General features: G+C 46.3%; 1 protein-coding gene across 16 annotated transcripts in view; it reads right to left on the bottom strand.

Moving 5' to 3' along the window:
• Positions 1-22424, bottom strand: part of LOC125720529 (adhesion G protein-coupled receptor L3-like) — a 165128-nt gene that overhangs the window by 108557 nt on the left and 34147 nt on the right. For all 16 annotated transcript variants that reach the window (XM_048996038.1, XM_048996043.1, XM_048996045.1 and 13 more), the window contains one exon: positions 11035-11213. In XM_048996038.1, coding sequence (XP_048851995.1) covers positions 11035-11125 — 91 coding nt within the window. In that variant the 5' untranslated portion in view covers positions 11126-11213. The remainder of the gene's footprint in view (positions 1-11034; positions 11214-22424) is intronic.

Here is a 22424-nt window from a genome sequence, read left to right as displayed (position 1 = left end):
TAACTCTTCCCGCCTGCTTCGATTACCGCGGGCAACACAATTCCCGATCAAGGCACTTCATCCACCTTGACCTCACTGCGGCGGTTTTGAGAATCGACACTTACCGTCACCCTGTATCATGGACCTTAAATGCATAAGTAGCACAGGGGAAAGTCAAAAAAAGACACATAATGGATACTCGCCTGTAGTTGTACACATCCCCCCTCCAGCCAGAGTGGTACGCTCTGTTTTAATATCCATTCATCTGTCCTCCTTCTGACTGCATTTCCTGCTTAGGGGTGCGGGGTACTTTTATAATATGACCCCTTTTTTATACAAGTGAATTCCCAATCTTTGTGTCTTTTTATTTACTTAACTCTTAAGAAAAGTATTCTATGAATGCAAATTGCAGTTAATGATATATATATATCACACACACACACACACACACACACACACACACACACACACACACACAGTGTATATCAAGTTCCTGTGGACGTTTATATTTCTGTGACAAAACAATGCGTGAGCATACCTTTGGATGCCAGACACACTCCACACTAAGCTCGCTGTCACTTACTAAATGTCAAATTGCCTATACATCATTATCAAAAAACACAAAACATTCATAAGCAACAGACAAAACGAGTGCTTCCAAAAATAGCAATGAAACACAAACACGTCCATCCATCCACAACCGGTTACCCGGTACAGGATTGCTATCAGCCTGGAACTTATTACAGGGAGAACTGGGAGAGGATGCCAGTGGCGGGATTCACACTCACATCTCTGGAGGTGCCAGACAACAGTGCAATAACTGACTATTATTATAAGCAGCATATAACATTATTTTAACTTGACATAGCTTATACATCCATCCATCCATCCATTTTCCAAACCGCTTCTCCTACTGGGTCGCGGGGGGTCCGGAGCCTATCCCGGAAGCAATGGGCATGAGGCAGGGAACAACCCTGGATGGGGGGCCAGCCCATCGCAGTAGCTTATACATAATATGACAAATAGTATCGCTACTGCTGGATATGTGATCGTTTTCCTTGACATTTAGTCAAGTCTCGAAGGTCATATTGCCGCAGCGGCAAATGACACCCAACAGCCGGAGCACGCGCCCAAACGCGCCCTCATTCCTGCTTTTCAAGCATGCCCCAGCCGCCGAGAGCCACACTCAAACCCGGCAGGTCAGCGGTAGCCAATCATGCAGCACGTAGTGCTGGATAGATTATCCGGTTATCTGAGTCGTCTGCCTTGCATCCGAAGTCAAGTTTGCGGGCAGAAACCGGAGATGACAGGCAGAGCAAAATACACTCTGAGCACCTCAATTGCACCAAAGATACTACATCACGCATGTGCATCTAGCTATTAGTTTATTCATTTGCTTGCATAATTTGTGCTGGATTCATGTCCAGTTTGTACCCTTGCCTCGTGCCCTCAGCTCTCCAGTATACGTTCACTAAAGCACTGTGCTGGATAATTGGTTATGGAAAATAGTTTTTATTTTGCTTTTGCATGAATCTCCAAGCACCTTCTTTTAAAAATTTTTACGCACCAAAAAAGCAAAGTATACATGCAGGACATTGTGATGGTGAGAAGCTAGAACACCAGGGACCAGGTGTAAGCGAAGGGCATTGCCTGTTGTCATCCCCCAAGGTACCATGTCCATACAAGGGAATCCTCCCTGAAGCTCAGCGGCTATAGTGGGGCGGGGGGGGGGGGGGGTTGTGGGGCCCTGGGACACTTCGCCTCCCCCATCTCACTTGGCAGTTAGCCCCCCTCTCAAAAATAAAAATTTGACATCATCGGCATCAAGGTCGAGATTGCAGCATGCAGCAAAGATGAGGGAGTGGTCAAGTTCTCAGAAGAGACGAAAGAGGAGGGCCGTTTGGCCGGAATATTGAAAGGAAAAATACATTACAAAAGATACATTATTAAACTGCATATCTCTGTAATATATATTTCAAGGTCTGACCAAAAAGAGTGGATGAAGTTGTGAAGGATGCAGGCAAAAAAAAAAAACTTTTCATTAGTATTTTTTTCCTCTTTTAAGTAAGACCATCTGTTTTAGGAAAACAAATTATGTCCAGGCCATGTTTTTGCTGGAATGCAGTGGAATGCAGTGGAATGCAGTGCCGCGTGACACGGTGAAGGTGACGGCGTACAGTATGTGTGAATGTAAAACATCAAAGCAATATTTCCAGATACGTATCTAGAAGCAAGATTAAAGGTTCTGTTATTTTGTCAGGCTCTTATTTTTTTAAAGCATGGTTAAGAAGGAGATGGGAAAGGCGGAGTCTTTCTCCTTAAAGGAAGTTCTTACAATAGATCCCTTTTCTTACTGATGGCTGTATTGAATTCATCCCCCACACTGAACTGTCCTCATCGGCCTCTGTCTTCAAGGTCCAAGAGGCTAAGCAGTCACCTTCAGCACTTTCTCCCTAAACACACCCACACATCTCACTCGAGAGGACAAGCTCTTAGTACAAGAGGTATGCAGGGTCCGTATCAGATACACTGAAAAATTCATATGTCATCCAACAGCCAAACCATAGTGTGCGCGTATATTTGTAAATAGTGACAAAAAAAATTGCATATTTGTCCTGCGTTAACTTTGTCTATCCGGAAGCTTTTGATGGATGAGCACGCCAGCAGAAGCTCGTCCGGATTAGCGTACTGCATGTGCAAAGTCACACTGGGCTCCTTTATATCGCAAATCCCAACATTGAATTCCGGGTGTAACGTTCTGCGGAGGTCCTCGGACAACACAAAGCATTTCCTGTGAGTCTCTGGGCACGCGTGGACATGGGATACCTGATACTATATGTGAGTTTCCAGATATGCTACGCAAAGGTCAACGTGGGATGTCGAGGTGAGTCACAGTCAGGGAGTCACAGCCAGCGAGTAACAGCTCAATATCGTTATAGGAAAAACCACAGGTATTTTCATTTGAATCACCTTCTGTTGCATGTCAATAAATTAGACTGAAACACAAATATAAAAAGTCTGTACAAAAAGTATACAATTAACTACAGTAGCTGCAGTTACAATACTGGTTGCAGTGATAAATAAATAATGCAGTGCATCCCTGGCCACTAAATAGAACATTGTTACATTTCGATCAGAGCAGTAAAGAATGAAACAGTAAAGGGTTTTTAGACATGGTGGTGAAGAGTAATGACAGCAATATTACAGGGACATGCTACGCCGTGATTGGCTGTGAGCATTACAGCACAGGGGACATGCTACGCCGTGATTGGCTGTGAGCATTACAGCACAGGGGACATGCTACGCCGTGATTGGCTGTGGGACCATCCACGGTGCATCTCCATCCTGTGTGTGAAAGTCGCGTCTTCCTGATCCAACCCGGCAATGTAATCACTAAAAATAGGAGGAAATCAGCTGGTCTGAAGCTCAGCACTTCCCAGGAGAAGACGGAAAAATGAGATCTCTATTTCTCCACGATAAAAAAAACAGCACAACACAAAAATGAGAGTTCTTTAAGAGCGTCATGGGAAACTCATGCAGACAGAAAGAAATAAATGCGTCCAAGGTCTTTAAGAAGTCTCACTTTATCTCCATTCCAATTATCGCAGAACATCTTAAAATGACCTCAATTAATCTTATCTACTTTTTCATATCCCTCACTAATATCTAATTTATGAGTGTTTTTATGCTGTTAATTTCACTAATAGAAAGTTTATGCAAAATAATAATAAAAAAAAGAAAAGAAAATGAGACAAAAGCAGATGTTTCTCCAGCAACGGGGGGGGGGGGGGGGGGGGGGGGGGAGAAAATTCCGGTGGTGGTTTGGAAAGACGACCTTTCTGTGGTCTGGGACGTGTCGTCTGTGGGGTCATGAGCGCAGCCCCATGAAGATAAACAGAAACAGGACTGAAAGTACCTAACGACCCTACATCTGTCTTGAAATACTTAATTTTAACCCAAACATCCTTAATGTCACTGCATCTGCATTTTAATTTCACTGTAATTGAAACAGCAGGGAGAGCACTGTCGGAATAGAGAGCGATTGCTGTATTACAGGCGGCTAATACATCAGCCTGCATCAGTTTTATTAGGAGGAGAATCCACAAATTTATGACAAACTGAATTATTAGTGTTTATGTCCTCATTATTATCTGTGCTAGCTGGATGGAATAGCGGGCCTTTTGCATGCATACGCTCCCTGTGATTCTCCATTTAAAATCCTGGAAACACCCGCATATATTGAGCAGCTTATTCAGCAAACATTATAGGCTTCGTTTGCCTGGCACTTCCATTATAACCCTTAAAATGAAATCCCTGCATGATAAGTTAATATGCATCCATACTCCATAACCACTTATCAGAGTCACACCGGCCTGGAGTTTGTCCCAGGAAGCATGAAGTGTCAGAGAGAGAAGCCCATCCCGAGCCAGTCCTTGGGGACCCACAGACGCTCCATGTTTTTGCTCCCTCCCAACTGCCTTGCAAATAGTTTTTTTCTTTTTCGCATTTTTGCAAAAAAAGTACAATGACTGTCTAGGGGTTTCAACCAACCAGTTGTGAATGTGACTCTTTACTATCAACTGGTTGGTTGGGACAAGATCTTGGTCTGGATCTTTACTTCCTGGACTTGAACTATCAATTTCTGGGCAATGAACACCCTCAACTGTATGCCAGTCCATTACTGACACACTAAGGGCAATTTAGACTCATCGAATCCCTGACATGAGTGTCTGAACTGTGGGAGGAAGTCAGAATTGGCTGAGGAGAGCCGCTCAAGGGAAGAACATGTAAACTGCAGGCCCGTGGGGGTGGCGGTGGGGGTTGGGCTACGCCACTAACTCCCAAGCCACCAAAGTGCCCTTATGTTAATGTACACTACTTACATTTTTATGCAGCAGGTGAAGTATGTATCGCATAAAATAACACATGGCATTTCTGAAACCTGTGGGCCCGAAAAGGACTGGCATGCCGCAACAAAAACTACAGTAATCAGTGCAGAGGGTAATAAAGTTCAGCTTGTTTGTATGGAAAATGCACTTACCATTCGACTAATCTGTCTGGATAGCGGCTCATTTATCCACAGAATATAATGAAATTCCCTCACGAGAAAAGAACCTTTGGAACATTAAAGTTAACCTTATTTACTTGTACTCAGTTTCATTAATAAAAATGACGTGCGTTTCGTGCTGGTTGTGGGACCGCACCGGGTGCTAATCTGCAAAAAATGAATCGCAGACATGACTGAAAACTTATTAAGAAAACTTAGGCAGCTATTTCACTTGTTACCCATGCCCAAGCGGGGAGCCAAGGGGAAGATGGAATGGGGAACGTAGGACTGAACAGGGCATAGAGAGCTGGCGCTGACCAAACGATTCTTTAGACTCGTCCAGCGAATATATCTGCTGCCTCTGCTCAACATGGCGTCCCTCTTAATACCTGAATCGTGCCTGCAGCCTTTTCATGACCCACTAGTTGGTATGAAAATGCCTCTTAACAGAATGAGGGGTGGAGTAGGTCTATGTCCGTCAAACAATCGGTGACCCAGCTTTTGCGGGGATTACAAGGATTATGCACCCATCTATTAACGGCAGTCCCGCGTTCAGAAGACCTGACTTACTGACAACTCCTTTGGCGGTTCGTCGGCTCGAGGTACAATACAGTACCGAATGTAGTTACTTTTAATATTATTATTATGTACTATTATTATTTTATTAGGCTATTAGTATATTATGTACGCTCAGTAAGAAAAGAGCCCGTCAATCAGAAAACCCACAAGCTACTCCATCTACCAGCCCTCTTTCTACCCATCGTGTTGATCACTTTTCCATCAAACGGGCCCGATGCTTAAACCTGCCAATATTCACATTCTTTTTGTTAACTTTGGAGTTCCGGGACTCTGTCGGGATGCCTATAACGGTGGCTGAAGCAGATGGGCTCCTCTACAGAACGGCTTTTCGGCGAAGGCCGCAACAAAACCGACTCCCCAAATGCGAACGATGAAATGAGTCACTTTGATGAATTACTTCAGAGAGCAGCCAGTTGTATAAACAGGAAAATTATAGTTTGTATAAACCAAAAATTATAAAACTGAATAAACACATTAGCTAAGGCTAATTAGCAAGTAGGAAACTAACCCAGCGTCAGAACACATTTGACAGTTTTATCTATTACCGAAACAGTATTTCTTCGGATTCAGTGTGCTGATCATCTTTAGTTATTTGTTTTTTTACGATGATATATTACTGAACACAGGCTTATGGTAATTATATTATAAGCTATATATGTGTATAAATGCATTTTAATGAAGGTTAACAGTCAGCGCCTTTACAGTTTAGGAGACTCTGTAATATTTATGACATCACTGCTGGCCTCCAGGCCGTTGTGTGTATCCTGCCACCTCCTGTAAACTAACATCCAGATTCCCGCGACCCCTCTGTCAATATCCATTCTCATTAAACAGCACTCTGCCTCAATAAGCAACTTTAAATTGCATCTTTCGACACTTGAAATGGAGCAATCGCGGATCGGGGTCTAATTTATAAGATATTCATGCCCTTCGGAACAACTATAAAACTTGGGAGTATTTAACCTGTTTCCAAAAAGCCCGCACGGCTAATGTTGCTGTCATATGTTTCAGAGGCAGTGACAGCACTTTGGCAGCGTGAGATACAGAAGCCTGGCTTTGAAAGCCACTTTCAGCTTGCAAATGAAATATTGATTTTTTTTCCCTCCTCAATTGGTGGGGGGGGGGGGTAACCTACACGCAACAAAGATGTGTATACTATACTATTCTACGTGCAGAGAAAATGCGCAGTCTCCCCATATTTTCGGCGTTCCTTATCTTTTTGGTCATAGGTACTGTTTAACGAAGCTGTAATATACCTTACGAATCACACAGGACCTGCCTGATACATCATTATTACACGTGTCACCCCGACACCTGAGGTAGACACGCTTCCGGGTTTCCCCCAGGCACTTATAAAAAATGGATGCCCTCCTATATCCGCCTATAGTCAAACCCAACCCAGAACGGGCAGTATTGACACAGCAGCCAATCAACATTCCTGTATCTTCATGCCACAGTGTTCCTCGGGTGACCAATCAGCAGGGGCCTTTCATTCATCTGTTTATTTTCCAAAGACAGCCTGCGAGTGTCTGGATTCATTTAGAACTGTCACTAGCACCATGACATCAGCCTTCTTATTGGTGGGTCTCCACAGAGCAACAAGCCTGGTAGAGCTTCTTTTGAATGATGTCACTTTTTTGGCTGGCACTGTGACTCCGTGGGTGGTGTTCCCCACACACGTCGAGGCTTGTCGGTTCAAATCCCATTCCCAGTCTGAAGGTTCTCCCCGCGTCTGTGTGGGTGTCCTCCACCGCATTTGGATGAATCCTCATCTCCAAGGTGCCTCTCGTGTATGAGGGCACATGTGCTTCCTGTGAAGGGCTGCCCTACAGTTGACACTTTTCGACGGAACACACTTCGTCGCGTAAGCGCGTGAGCGCCGGGAGACGGATAGCCTCAGTATAGCCTCACTGCCGTCTCTCACAAAAAAAAAGCTACATCCCAAATCCAAGCCAATTATCGTGCGCCATGCCGAGATTAAGCCATGGCTGCTTCCGAAGCTGAAATCCCTGCCTATCGTCTTAATCTGCCATGATACTGCAGATAAACAGAGAAATCTGTCACATGCAGAGGTCAAAGAGCCATCTGATGGCAAACGTTCATTTTAAGTGGTTTAGCAAGGACCCCCCCCCCCCCCATGCATTCACATTCTAAACTGCCCACCCAGGGCCTGTGTGTCACCCTGAAAAAAGGCCTTGTTCAAAGCCAGATCTAACTTTGGTGCCTATGCCCCAAAGCTACAGTTCACTTTGCCTTTTCACATTGTCTGCATAATTTATTCATTCTCCCTAATCCCACCGAGTCAGAACTTTAACAGTCCTAAGCAGACGGCTCCTTTCTGTTCCCTCAGTACAGATTTAAGACTGTACCTGCTTCCTATTGCCCAGAAGACATAAAAAGAATAAATTAATATATAAATAAAATCACACAACAGGGTATTTGGGGAACATTGTTGTATCAACGAAAAAAAACGTCTTTAAAAAAATCAAAGCTAAATTTAGTCCTGTAGGCAAAGATGCAATTCAATTAAAACTCACACAAAGGAAAAGCTGATTCTTGTTTGCTTGCCTTTTTGTGACGAGACACAGAAACGACGGCCGAAAGTCGGAAACTTATCCCCGCATGCTCTGGGAGCAAGTCAGCTCGGTGCCGAGCGGCGCGCACCTGTTCGTGGGGAACCGCAAACGAATCGCCCGATTCCAGGAATAGCCTGCGCTTGTTAGCTGAAACTAGAAACTTAAAAAAAAAAAGGATCAATATTTTCATTTCCAGCATATCTGATGGGGAAAAAAAACGAACGTAAAGACGTCACCTCTTCAGTTTGGCCATCTGGTGCAGTGCGTGTGGCTTAAAGGCAGTGCTCAGCTTTGCGTTTACGAGCTGACAAAAACTCGTATTTCCTTTAAGACAAACGAGGTTGGGAAGGTGGGCAGCTCAGAACAGGGTAATTTACCCACCATAGCTTTCACTGGCTCAGTTATTCCTCTCTATACCTCCAAGATGTGACCCCCCCCCCCCCAAGGAAAGACAGAATGGCTTACCGTCCTCAAATCAAACCTTGGGTCAACTAAAGAACTGCGATGACCCAACAAAGTACCGGCTTGATATCTGTAGATTTAAATGATTTTCGGGGTCGAACATTCTCAAAATCCCATAATATCCAGACAGGTTTCCCCAATACAATGGCCTCTTCACCAAGGCGAACTCTATATAGCATCTGTGAGGGGACTGAAGGTGACATCACTCTCCCGTCATAGTTTGTCGATTACCCTTTGACCTCCACGCCACTTGCACAACCTTAAAGTCCTGAACCGAATCGCTGAACCGAACTGGTCACCGAGGGGTCAGCCAGGGTTAATACAAACTGAAGCAATGCACATTGGGAAATATTTCAATGACAACGGCATGCCCTTGTCTACGGCACTTGCAAAGAGATCCTCTTTCTAATTCCATTTTTATCCCCAGAATTTGAGAATATTTTGGTGCAAATGGGCGTGTATCTGCATAGCTGCTATGCCTCATTCGCCTCCTTGTTCTGGCGCATCCTCTTGGGCTTGGAAGAATTGCAGAATTTGTGTAATCAATCATGTGTATAAGACAAATAATAACTGTCGTGAATAGATGATAAGCATGTCATGGGGTGAAGCCTATTAGCCGGTGGCGCTAATGGATAGTGGACTCATTGTCACCCGGAGCCCACACAGACACAAGCTGGACCTGACGGTCACATGTGGACTTTGGCTGAGCGTTTTATATCCCAGATGTGTCACTGGATGTGGTAATGGTAAACAAAACCTGGCCTGAAAGCAAATAATTAGCGGTATGAAAATAAACACAACGCTTGTCCCGTAATAATAGGAGCTCCTCCTGATACCGATGCGGGAAACGCGAGGCAAACCCAAGACAAACATAATAAAGGCCTACTTCTCCTCGCCAAGCCTAAGAACGCAAACGCGTGAATGCCCTGGTACTCCAAGATCGCCTGGCTGAAGCTGGTAGGGAAGAAGGGTCCCCAAATTCCCAGCTTCCCCCTCCCCCGTCCTTCCAAGGCACTCCAGACCCTCAGGAATGTCCACATCGACACCAAGCTTGGATGGTCTTTTCCAAGCTATCGCTGCTTACCAAGCTGACAACAGTGTGAGCAGCACGGAAACAGAGGACTCAGCAGACCACAGCATTTGCGGCAGGCTAAGATGGCGGGCGGGCCTGGCACTGTTAGATTTACGAAACCTGTGTCACAGTGTACAGTCACCACAGTAAACCTAAGCCACCTACCCGAGCCACATGCCGCGTTTCAACGCCAACGCGCTGAGAATTAATTGCCGCCCTCTTGACTTGTGGTCACCTGAAACCTTCCTCGATGTATAAAAATGAGCCTAATAATGTGCGGAAATGAATGGCGAATGCATCACATTGTTCCTGTGTGGGATTCCTCATCACGGCTGAACTGAACACGAAACGGCGCGGAGATATTCCACACTCCCCCGACGGCTCTCTCCATCTGCGCTGTTTTCGATTCGACACCATCCGCTGCCAAAGTCCATATATTCCTTCGCCCGTCGTTGTGTTTTCTCAGTAATGTAGATCTTTAAAAAATAATTATTGCGAGCCCGGCCTTTGATCATGTATATTTGTTTTTTGATGCTGAAATGCAACCGTCGGGGAATGAGTGAAAATCATTGCCATTATCGAAGGAGGCGAGAGACAGAACGCATTTGTATAAATAAGGCAGACCGGGGCCGCATCTGGACCACAGCAACAAAGGCGACAAATTGTAGAGTCGCCTGAAGCCGAGATGCCCGCTGTTTTCCACTTCCTGCGGACGGAGAAACAGTCGCCACGCCTCCGTGCCTCAGTAATGTCGACTTTAAGGAACGTATCGTTTCACCCCTGTTACTGCCATGTTATAAATAAAATACGTTCGCACGGCGCTCCGTTACCGTAATTAGACACGTAAACAAAACAGAAAGCCGAGACCAGAAGCTTGACCACCAGTGCAAAACAACAAAAGTGCGATCTTATCCTGCAAGCAGGGAGCGAACTCCGGAATCAGAGCGAGAGAAGGTCGGTGTCAAAAAAAAAAAAAAAAAGATTCAACTATGGTGATGGGAGAAAATGAGTTAGTTTGCAGGTCACATGCAGGTTACACTGAATACATTAGTAAAGTTAATTTGAATCAGATTGTCAAACACTGCAGTTCCAAGATCTTGATGACATATATTTGAAATCTGAATAAAAAGTTTATTTTCTTGTATTTATTTAAAGGTCACAGCCCAGAGATACACAGCACGGTTAGATTCTTTCTTCCACAACACCGTTTCTAACTCAGTGAAACCTACACATTCTGATTCTGTGCATTAGTGCATTTGAGTATGTGTGTCTGGAAGGTCTTCCAAAGATACGGGGAGGGGAGAGAAGGCGGGGCTTACCAAGGGCCGCGGGGGCGAGGAGGGAGGCGAGGATCAGCACCTGTGTGGCCCGCATGGCACCCCGCAGCGGAGGCGACCCCGGTCGGAGCATCCCCGTCAAGGCCCCGTGCAGCTGTCTGTCTCCGCGGCCTCTGTAGTCCCCGGGAAGCAAAGCAGCAGAGACCAGAAACACGGTGGGCCTGGGTAGGGGGAGATATGGAGGGCATACAGTCACGAGGCATCCACACCCCCTCCCCACGATGGTAGGACGGCTGAGCACGGGAGCCTGCATGCGCCCAGCAATGCATCCAAAATACAGAAGAATGACATCCCGTCACAACCGACTCTCGACGGCGAAAGGTTTGGCGAAAGGTTTGGTCTGGCGAGAGGAGCAATTCCCTTTTTTGAACACCAGGGGCGCTCAAACCCGAGTGGACGCAAAGTGGCTCAAGGTGGAGTGACGTGTGGTAGGGAATCTGCTGTATCGGCAGGGAGATGGTGGACGTTATCCCGATGAACGTATGCAGGGTTGGTTTGTGAAAAATATGGTTCTGTAACCAGCAGCATTACTATTCTAATAAATCTATAATTTAATACTCACTACCGGAGTCTCCCCTTTGTTTCATCAGATAGCTTGACTCATCAACACCATTCTGAAGTCACATGAATGCACACAATCTGAAAACGCCCTACATTAGAGTTGTCTTATCTAGTTTAAAATAATTGAACTTTAGCGAAGGGGGGCATTGTTTATCTGCAAAGTCATTAACCTAGCTACTCTTCTACGACTAATTAACGTCGAATCGATGTCTTCCATTCACGGGCGCAGCTGTGCTGAGTTGGAGCTTTCCATCTGCATTGTTCTCCGGTTGGGGAGCCTCTGGCCCGAAAACGGGGTGATTTGCAGTTAATGTGGCGAGCTGCGGCTGGGGCGCTGCATGTCCGCGATGCAGGCGGGCGAGAGACCGCGGGAAAACACGCCCAAATGCGAGCAGACGTGGACTTCCTTTCTCTTTCACAGCTTAATTTATTTATTCCTTCCCCTCCAGAAACGTCAGTAATTATTTATACAATAAAATGGCTCCCATATACTGTAAATTCTACACCATCACCAGCTATAAATAAGTAAACGTGAAATCCATCTGTGTTTGACGTTCTAAAAAAAATCACTTTCTGTCAACCACTTATCAGGTGTTCCCCGGGGGCACAGAGTCCTGCTTCAAACACCCCTTGCATCAAAGTTAAACAGAACTTTTAATTTTTCATTAATGTTAGCATGCGACTGCATGAAATTCTATTTTATCAATAGCGCAGTGCCGTTAGATACAGGGAAACTACAATTCAGCTGCTCTGAATACATTCCTTTGAATTTTTACAGCAGCACACTATCTTCCATTTAAAACTCTCCGAATCTCTTTGAACACCCCCAACATCTGCTTCCGCATGTACTGAACAACAACCTCATTAAGATGTTTCTTTTTTTCTCAATGAATTGTTCATTTTCCCTAATTAGCACCTTTTACCCTGTAATAAGTGTTATTTTCGTGTGGTATTTTTTCTTAAAAAAAAAAAAAAAAACAATATTTGAATGTATTAATTTGCCTAAAACGTCTTGAGTGTACACGTTTTTCGAGGAATCGGTACGCAGAAGCAAATGAAGACTCCCGCTACTCCAACAAAGCACCGTAGCTCGCCAACATAAAGAGCAGCCAGCCCAAAGCATGGCGCCCCATCGCGCAAAAGCCCAAAAGCAGCCCTGAATCTCCATCTACACGACTTAACAATTGCATTATTGCATTTTATTAGCATGCGCGCGGCTATTTTTAGCGCTCCCCGTCAAAGCCGCGCCATGAAATGCGACTTGATGGCTTAAATTAATTGCTCATTTCATGGTCTATCTGGTAAAAACAATTAATTGTTGGGAAAATAGAGGAGGTTATTAGCAGAAAGGCGACGGCGTGCCGTTAAGAGGTGTGGCGTGAATACTGGGCCGCGGTCGACTTCGCCCAGACAAAGGAGGCCGGCGAATAACGCCAGGACACGCACGAGGCAGTCACCTCGCTGCATGGGTGCCGTGGCGGGAGGGGCGGAAAATCCATCGGCAGTAATGGAGAGTATCGATCTCTGCGGGCGTAATATTTGGCTCTCCGAAATAACGGATCATTAAGGTGACTAGCGATCCCCCTCCTTCAAGCAGCCCGCTCTGTTGTTCTCCACTCCCCCCAACATCTATCAGGCGCTACTTACAAACTCGATGAATGGCAGATGTTCTCCAAGACAAACGCAGCCAAGCTTTGCTCCCGGTGCTGCCAGGTCCCTTTGACCCTGACCAGCATAAGCACTTAGAAGATGGATGATGGATGAACACCAAACAGTAAGAGAGGACCGATGACACGCCTAAAACGACAACAACTGGTTTCCTACCGCACTCGTTGGCGTTGCATTGAATCCACCACAGGTTTAATATTTTCTCAAGTACATGCTTTTTTTTGTTTTCATTCCATTCCTAATAACTTGTTATCTTTGGGTCACTAACTCTAACCCTTTATAATGCCAGTCCATACATGGGCGCAAGTTGCAGGATGGCTTGGGCGGGATGCCAGTCCATCACATGGTGCATTCAAAAACACGAGGCAAAAATTCATATAAGGCCTCATTTTTGGACCGTGAGATAAATCAGGAATAACTAGAGGAAATAGACACTCACTCACACATACACGTTTGTATTCATATCTTTGTGGGGACCATCCTTTCATTTCCATTGGAAAAACTCTAATCCCAACAATGGCAACCTTAACCCCTATCCAGCTCTAACCTTAACCACAAGTAACCAAGCAGTTAATTTTGCAGTCACAGATTTTTATAAAACTGAGCTTCCCCTTGTGAGGACCGAAATAATGATACCCACAACATCAAAATAACATGTTTTTTTTTTATCACATCGTGAGGACATATGACCACACACGCACGCACACGCTGGGGCAGCATTCGAACCCCCAAAACTTTTCGTTCCCCAAGTGACCATTAAGCCCCAGTAAGATTCACTTAGATCCCTCCAGACATTGGTCTGACACCCTCTGTTCTTCGGAATAAGCTGGGCTGAGTCGGAAAAAACAAAAGGAGGAATCACAGCACTGGCTACAGAAAGCACCAGTGTGATGCGATATTCCAGGTTTCCGAGAGGCCTGGCCGAGCCTACCTGACCCGACGACACCCAACCCGGCCTGGGTCGCTCCGAAGACTGCGGTCTTGCCACTGGCAAAGAAAGGTTGTGCCTTCAAAGGCCATGTCTGAATGCGAATACGGGAAACAAGTGCTCCCTGAACGGAGGCGACATCCCCCGCGTGACTGGAATGCGGTGGAGGGCCGGGATGCTTACAGTCGATGAAAAATCCGCTTTAAGGACGGAGAGAAATCCCCTTTAAGGAGGGTGACGCGTAGCTCGTCTCCAAAAAGACCCCCCCTAACCGATGCCCTAATAAATATACCTCACATACCTCGATAGTTATGCGAGACACTGATACATAGACAAGCAGTAGTAAATAAATCAAAAGCACGGTAATTCTGTTTTGGTGACACACACTGTCTGTAAGCTAATGATACACCCCCCTCCCTCCTCCCATCCAGACCCCCCACTGGGCTGAACTCCTGCTAACTCAAACCAATGTAAACACATTCCCCTGCTGAGTTGGCTGCGAATGCATTAGTTATCAAGGGTTTCTTCCATGCGCTAACGGCGGGACGAGCATAATCCAGTGCACCCGTATTGCCGCCTCTTAAAGGGATTACCGTCAGGGCTGCCGGCCCCCTCCTCATACGGGCCACGCGAAATATGTTAATGCTCGACTTTTAATGAGTACTTTAGGATCAAACTGCGGTACACCTTCAGGGGTGGTGTGGGGTGCTGTGTTTGCGTGATAAACCCTCTTGAGGTGTATGCTCTGGGCCCCCACGCTTTTTGACTGAAGAATAAATTTCATATGTCCTGCCCCTTAAAACAGAGCCCGCCTTCTCCTGCCTAATGACCTCGGCCTGCCGTTACAGCACTGAGGGACTTCAAACCACTAGGGTTCACATCCGATTCACCTGAAACTGATGTAGAGCGAATTGAATAAGGCAGCCCACTGGCGGATCCATTTGGACTCAGAGCGGCTGGAAGCACAGCGGGGAATGACCTGGAGCAGAGAGTCGCTCGGGACTGGGAGTGAGGCGCCCCCACAGTCCACATTGACGGCCCGGCCTTGTCCGGGTTAATTGACTCATATGGCCCTCTTCGGTTGGGTTTATGTGAGGGGAACCACGTTCAGGACCATGGGGAGAATGAAGGGAGGCCCAGTTGGATACCTGGATACAATTCAGCTCTTCGGATATGAAATGGGGGCAGGCAGATGTATGAGTAGCAGTATGGGGGGGAGGGTTGCATCCTTGCACGACTCACGGACCTCTGCTGATTAAAGGGGAGACAGATTCTGATATGCTCCAGATGGTGCGACGCTGTGAAGGTGTGACGCTAACAGGATTGCAGTGTGTGAGCTGGTGCGGATCTCAGAGAGAAGCATAGAGCTGCTGCGTTTCTACGCGACTCACTGAACGCCGACCGAAGCAATGAGGGAAAAAGCTAAATTTCTAGGCTCAAGGCCGCCAACCCTTAACCCCGCCCCCCAACCCAGATCTGGATAAGCAAGTAAAAGATGGATGGATGGATCCCCTGTCACATGCACTGGACCTCACATATATTTGTGCACTGCAGAATTATATAATTCCAGTTATATAAAATAGATGTGTGAGTGTTAAGCTCCAGCAATTCAGCCGACTTCAAATTCCCTCCCTTCCTAATTAATTCCCTGGGTATCACAGAGGAAAACGCCCTTCTCCTTAACCCACTGGCCCACTAGACGGCGACGTAAACACAGCAATTACAAGCACGACGCCGCTCCAAATAAATCCAGGTGGAAGCGGATAATCTGATACCTGGCATGGCCGTTCCCGCTTTTACCGCGCTGATGCGGTGATTTACCCCCGAGCGTTCATTGAGAAAAAGCTTTACCAGAGATCAGGTGACTGGTTGGCGTATGTGCAAAGAAAACTGGGGATATACGAGCAGATTTAATGAAGATGTGCCCAGCCGGCCTAATGTAAGTACCTCTGTGTATTTACACATCCTCTGTGTGGAAACCATGCAGATCGTGCCGCGGACCATAAGAGCAGCCCTGTGTCCCTGTCCAAACTGAACGGTCTGTTTAGCTTTAAGCATTTTAGCCTCTTTTAGTCCAAAAACAAAGGCTCCGGGTCGGCCAGGGATCTGTCTTTCAGAGACACCCGGGTTTCTCCAAGGCCGCCCGGGCTCTGCGAAGCACTTCCTGTTATTACAGCCCTCCCCCACCAGGGATCTGTCTTTCAGAGACACCCGGGTTTCTCCAAGGCTGCCCGGGCTTTGCGAAGCACTTCCTGTTATTACAGCCCTCCCCCACCAGGGATCTGACAGCTTCTAAGTCATAACGCACGCCTGGCTGTGCCGGACATTGGAAAGACTCCCGCAGCCCATCTGCACCAGCGGGGCGCCAAGTAGAGCCAAAGCCCAGACCCCTGCTGTTGTACCATCGAGGAGAGGTTTTAACTATGATTCTACCAGCAAATAAACCATTGTGTCACCATAAACGATGTAAACATGGTGCGTCACTGTGGACAAAAATCCTCAAACAACCATTTCAATAACAATCATATTCAGTTATTCTCTGTGACAGAACGGCATCTTGTCCAGGGTGTCCCTCTGGCTTGCGTGGGATAGACTCCCCCCTCCCACCCCCTGTGCAATCCTGACCAGGATAAACAGTGATAAGATGGATGGATGATGTCATTTGATTATTAAACGGTTACACAGATTATCTCCGATTTATGACTAGGTTCCGTTCCAACAGGCAGGTCATATGTCGAAATGGACGTACATCAGGATAGGATAATCTCACTGACTGAGTGCAGCATACACTAGGTAGCAGAGTGGCAGGAGTACGGCTACTCAAAATTTATTTTTACATGCATTTAGTTTTTTTTTTTTTAAAAAAAGATGTCATGTATCCCACAGGTTGTAAGTCAGGGACGTCAGAAATGTGCGAAAGACACACCCTTCCCTCATGTTTACTCCCTCTTATTATGAAGAGAGCGAGCAGTAACTGTCACCAACCCATCGCTCAGCCAGATCCACAGTTGGGAACAAAAAAGGCGGCAGTGGTTAGCACTGCAGCCTCACACCTCTGGGGCCCGGGTTCGAGTCTCCGCCATGACTCTGTGTGTGGAGTTTGCATGCCCTCCCCGTGTCGTTGTGGAGTTTCCACCAGGTACTCCGGTTTCCCCCCCAACAGTCCAAAAAAACATGCTGAGGCTGATTGGAGTTGCCAAATTGCCCGTAGGTGTGCATGTGTGGGTGAATATGCCCTGGGACGGGTTGGCGCCCCGTCCTGGGTAGTTCCCCGCTTTGTGCCTGTAGCGTCCGGGGTCCGGACCCTGGACAGGACAAGCAGGTACAGAAAATGGGTGGACGGAGAAAAAAGGAACCAAAGTAAACACAGAATCTCTACCCTGAGTGCTGGAACCACCCGCTTTATTCAGTGCCAAATGCCCTCTTCAGCGCCATAATCTCAGGCCCGGATCCACACAGTCATATCCGGGCAGCAATACAGGGGACTCGCTCCTTTGTTTTTGTTATTTAGATTCACCCAGAAGGGCTCTGGGCTAAGCAGAGCAATAACGACGCTTCCTTCTAAGGGCATTCATCCAAAGAGCAGATTCGAGATGATAGAAGCGCCATTCCTAATCAGACAGACCCCGGCTGATACGCAGGAAATGTGGCAAAAGTCACAAAATGGATACCATCGCTTAAACAATCAATGCCGCGCACATAATAAGGTGGAATCAAAGAGCATTCAATAATTAATTTTGGCAGATAGCTTCAGCAATTTCAGGGCTACCGTAAAGCCTTTGCATTTCCGGCGAGGGTAATAATTGATACCTTTTGAGGCTGTGTTCAGGAAAGATCCATATTTTGATAGTCGAGCACATGCATATTGATGAATCGCCGATTTAAAGCATGAACGGCGTCTTGCAATAATAAGATCCAGTAGGAGCCTTCAGGAGTTTCCCCTCACAGAGGAAATTTTAGAACCAACCACCTCCACTCTCCAGAATGCGGAATTCCCAGCCCAGGAACCGGAACCCACACACACAAAAACCTGGCTCTGTAAACCAGTGTTTCCAAACCCGGTCCTCGGGGACCCACAGTCGGTCCATGTTTTTCCTCCCTCTGAGCTCCCTGCCTGACAGCCTACAGTTTTGCTTCCTCCCAGCAGGGAGCAAAAACGTGGATTGTCTGTGAGTCCCTGCGGACAAGATTGGGAAACTCTGCTGTTAACATAATTAACTAAGGGTAGATTTTTACCGAGTTGCCGATCGTGGCTTGCCTGAAAGGCTCTTGGAATTTGATGTCCCATTAATTCCAAGAGGGCGTCCGCTTGATGTCCCACAAGCCACCAGGGCCTCCAGTGCAAAAAACACACACTCTTCCCTCTGCAGTTCCGCAATAAGCAGTCATGGTCTCGGTGATCTCGGTGCAGAGGATTGCAGCATTTTTCCATTTCTGCCAGATCAATCTGACAGAGTATATTACTTCTCCTCTGCAACAGGCCATCGGGAATGTGTAATCTTCAAAGTAAACACAGGCATTTCTCATTTCCCTTTTGTGTCGAAGGCCAAAAAGAAATTCATTTCAGAGCTGGCATGATCGATTGGGCACAGTCCACAGCGATACCACAGAGCACGCCAGCTTCCTGGCCTGGAGCTTAGACCAGCGCACGGCCCGAGTTCCGCTGGTCGTCGAGCAGTTGTTTTTGTCGCGGGCTTTGGTAGGGGATCATCTGAGGGACAGGAGCATTCTTTCAGTCTCACAATTTAGGTACTCCAGTCTGGCAAGCCTTAGGCCTTCAGCTACACAGGACTTTACCGGAAGATTCCGCGTTTATTGCCATCCCTGTTTGCGTCTCTAGAACCCGAAAGTTAACGAGATAAAGTCAAGTGATGCACGACACAGCGACAAAGTTCACCCAAATATGGGAAACCTTTTTCTCTACATACATCCTGTAAACTTCTACATGAATGTTTTATCTATTACAATACAGGTCATGAGGTAATATGGGACATGAAGTTTTGGAAGGTGAATGGATGGATGGATGGATGGATGGATGGATGGATGGATGGATGGATGGATGGATATACAGACACCACTGTTTGTTTAAATATGCACAAAAACTGCCCATAATTTAATAAAAGGAATGATAACATAAATTATACAGAAGACAGTATAGAATATTCAAATCTATAATTCATTGATAAATAGATAAGTCCATCCTTTAATATCCAAATACTCACAGGATCTTTGGGACATTAGGAATTGTTATCAGGCAAATGTTGTAATGCTTTCCTTAATATTAATATACAGACAATAAAAAAAGATAAACTGTTACAGTTTCTGACCTGTGGTATAAATGCATTAGACCATTTCATTCATTTATAATATTATAGTATTTATAACTCGGAAAGAAAATGAACAGCCTGGGTTTCTGAAAGTGTTTCTGTTATGACTGAATTGCAGGCACGTTACTCTGAATCACAGTGAGAAGTCCAGTTTCATGGAGTCCAAATGTACTGATGTTGAGAATTGAGGAAATGAAATACATATAAAAGGCTGTAGTGCTGGAATTTTAGGTGCCAAAGCTCGGGTCTTGATGAGAGTGCTTCAACGGTGGCCATACCACAAAGACGTACGCACACACCCCGAGGCAGCCCCGGCGATGAGCACGCCACCCGCCCATGCCAGGGTTCTGAAGAGAGCACTTCAACGACAGCCATGCCGCAAAGACGTACACGCACACCCCCGGCAATAACCACGTCCCCGACCCACCCACGACTGTCCAAGCCGCCCTGCCTCCTGCCTGACATTTCTATGCTATCTTCACCTCTAAATGCATAACGGCATGATCTCCTTGTCTAGAAGTAAGGATTTTATGCTTTTATGCTCCAGAGCAAACACACTGTCACGATGATTGATGGCGTCGGTCTGTCTTCAGCTCTCCCTCTGTGTTTTTTCTCTCTCTCTCACCTCCTGCACCCCCCACCCCCTCCTGGCTGGATACTTTAGGAAGTATCCTTGGCATTGGTTATGTTTTGACTTAATGCCAAAGGACCAAAGAAACGCTGATGTGTTGGGTTCCCCTCCATGATGCCTTAATCAGTCGGGCCAGACGAAAGGTACTCCACAGCTCGAAATGCCATAAATGTGCCGAGGGGGGCAGTCAGGTGACGAGCCATTTCACTTGTTGACAGTTCCTACGCTAATCCAATTCGGGTGTCTCTCTCTCTCTCTCCACAGCCCAGACTTTTCATGCCTCCAGACTCAGCGCATTTTGCATCCCTCCGCCCCCAGCATTTTCATCTCAACCCTTCTTGTAAAATGCACTCCCAAATAAAGCCCCCGTTCTTTGCTGCCATCCTCGTCTCGCAAACCCATCCACCGTTCCGACTGAAGAACTTTTACGGGGAGGCCTCCCCACAATCCACACGTAAACATATTCCTTAGCAGGCATGCGTCTAGCAGTTAAGCTCAAACAGCGTCTACTGGCAACCAGCGATGCTATTTCGTTCTGCTGACAGAATATTTATTTTATTTTTTTTACCACAAGTACATAATTATGAGCTTATAAAATATATGTCTACAATATACTGCATTTCCAAAAAAGTTCATTAAAAGTTCATTATTTTGTGTCTTGCAGGCCTGAAACAACGATGTAAAACTCCGTTACAGAGGCACGTCCATTACACATGCAGCGTTTAGTGCTATTAAACACGAAATGCACATCTGCTCATTATGAACACTTTCGTTTTACTCACTTCCTAGCACTGTACGAGGAATAGAAAAATCATCAGAAAGTGACTTTTAAAGTTAAAAGCACCCACGCTTAATTTAGGGACGATCTTCAGTTAGTTGGTTTGTTAGCTGAGTTTGTATATCCTGTTAGCGCAAATCCGCTGAAGTATTTCTTAAATTTTCCTTTGTATATTACTGTGTGCACAGTCTCATTGCAGCAACCTGACTGCTATGAAACTCGGCTGCCAGATTTTTAAATTAAACACCTCCGTTACAGTTCGTGCACGGGAGCTTCTCTGCCCTATAAAAGAAAGCTTTCTGCTGGCAATCTTCCCAAAGCAAGACAGACACCCTCAAGGGTTGGAGAATACTATCTTAGTGTGAGACTGAAATCACACTTATGAAGATTGCTCATTTCCGGTCTCCGTGTCCACTGATCCTAAATTTTACATTTTCCAGCTTGAAAGCGATATATAAACGTAGGTAAATATACATATGCCGTAGTATATTATTAATATGTTACGTCAGATGCATTTAGAACGAGACTAATTAATGCTTCTTCAAAGTTTTCCAGGGCTGGAGGCCCATCCAAAGTCTGTGTACTGTGGCCCAAGGTCTTGGCTCCTTCCTCTCTTGTATCCCATGTCTCCATGGAATTCACCGGAAAAGCAGGCCTCCACAGGAGACTTGGGAACATTTAGTAGCGCGAGTGCCGCACTCAGCGTGCCGCCATCCTCAGACACCAGAACATCTTAGGATATAATCTCACACTTCACATGTTAGTATAATGGGAGGCCTTGCAGAAACACCACCTTCCCTCCATCCTCAGACACCAGAACCTGTTAGGATCTCACACTCCATGCAAAATGGGAGGCCTTGCAGAAACACCACCTTCCCTCCATCCTCAGACACCAGAACCTGTTAGGATCTCACACTCCATGTATAATTGGAGGCCTTGCAGAAACACCATCCTCCCTCCATCCTCAGACACCAGAACCTGTTAGGATCTCACACTCCATGCAAAATGGGAGGCCTTGCAGAAACACCATCCTCCCTCCATCCTCAGACACCAGAACCTGTTAGGATCTCACACTCCATGTATAATGGGAGGCCCTGAAGAAACACCACCCTCCATCTTCAGAAACCAGAACCTGTTAGGATCTAATCTCACGCTCCATGTGTCAGTATAATGGGAGGGCTTGCAGAAGCACCACCCTTCTCTTCTTTCGGTTTCTCTCCTCCAATCTGGGCATAGCTGAGACCCACGGGGGCTAAAAATGCCCCAACTTCCCGGACCATTACCGCTGCACCCTTCCCAGAAAGCACTGTGCAGCCAGCGTCCTGGTGAGGCCTCAGCCTCTTTGCCTCCCTGGGAGCGCTGAGCACCCAGCCGCATTACGGCGTGTAATCACGTGATTAAATATTCATCCGGAGAGCCTTTCCAAAGCACGAGCCGGACTTAGGTCCCCGATGAATAATACATAGGCACCAAAGCTGC

This window comes from Brienomyrus brachyistius, chromosome 25, assembly GCF_023856365.1.
Source record: "Brienomyrus brachyistius isolate T26 chromosome 25, BBRACH_0.4, whole genome shotgun sequence".
Taxonomy (NCBI): Eukaryota; Metazoa; Chordata; class Actinopteri; order Osteoglossiformes; family Mormyridae; genus Brienomyrus; species Brienomyrus brachyistius.
This window is presented reverse-complemented; position numbering and strand designations above follow the sequence as displayed.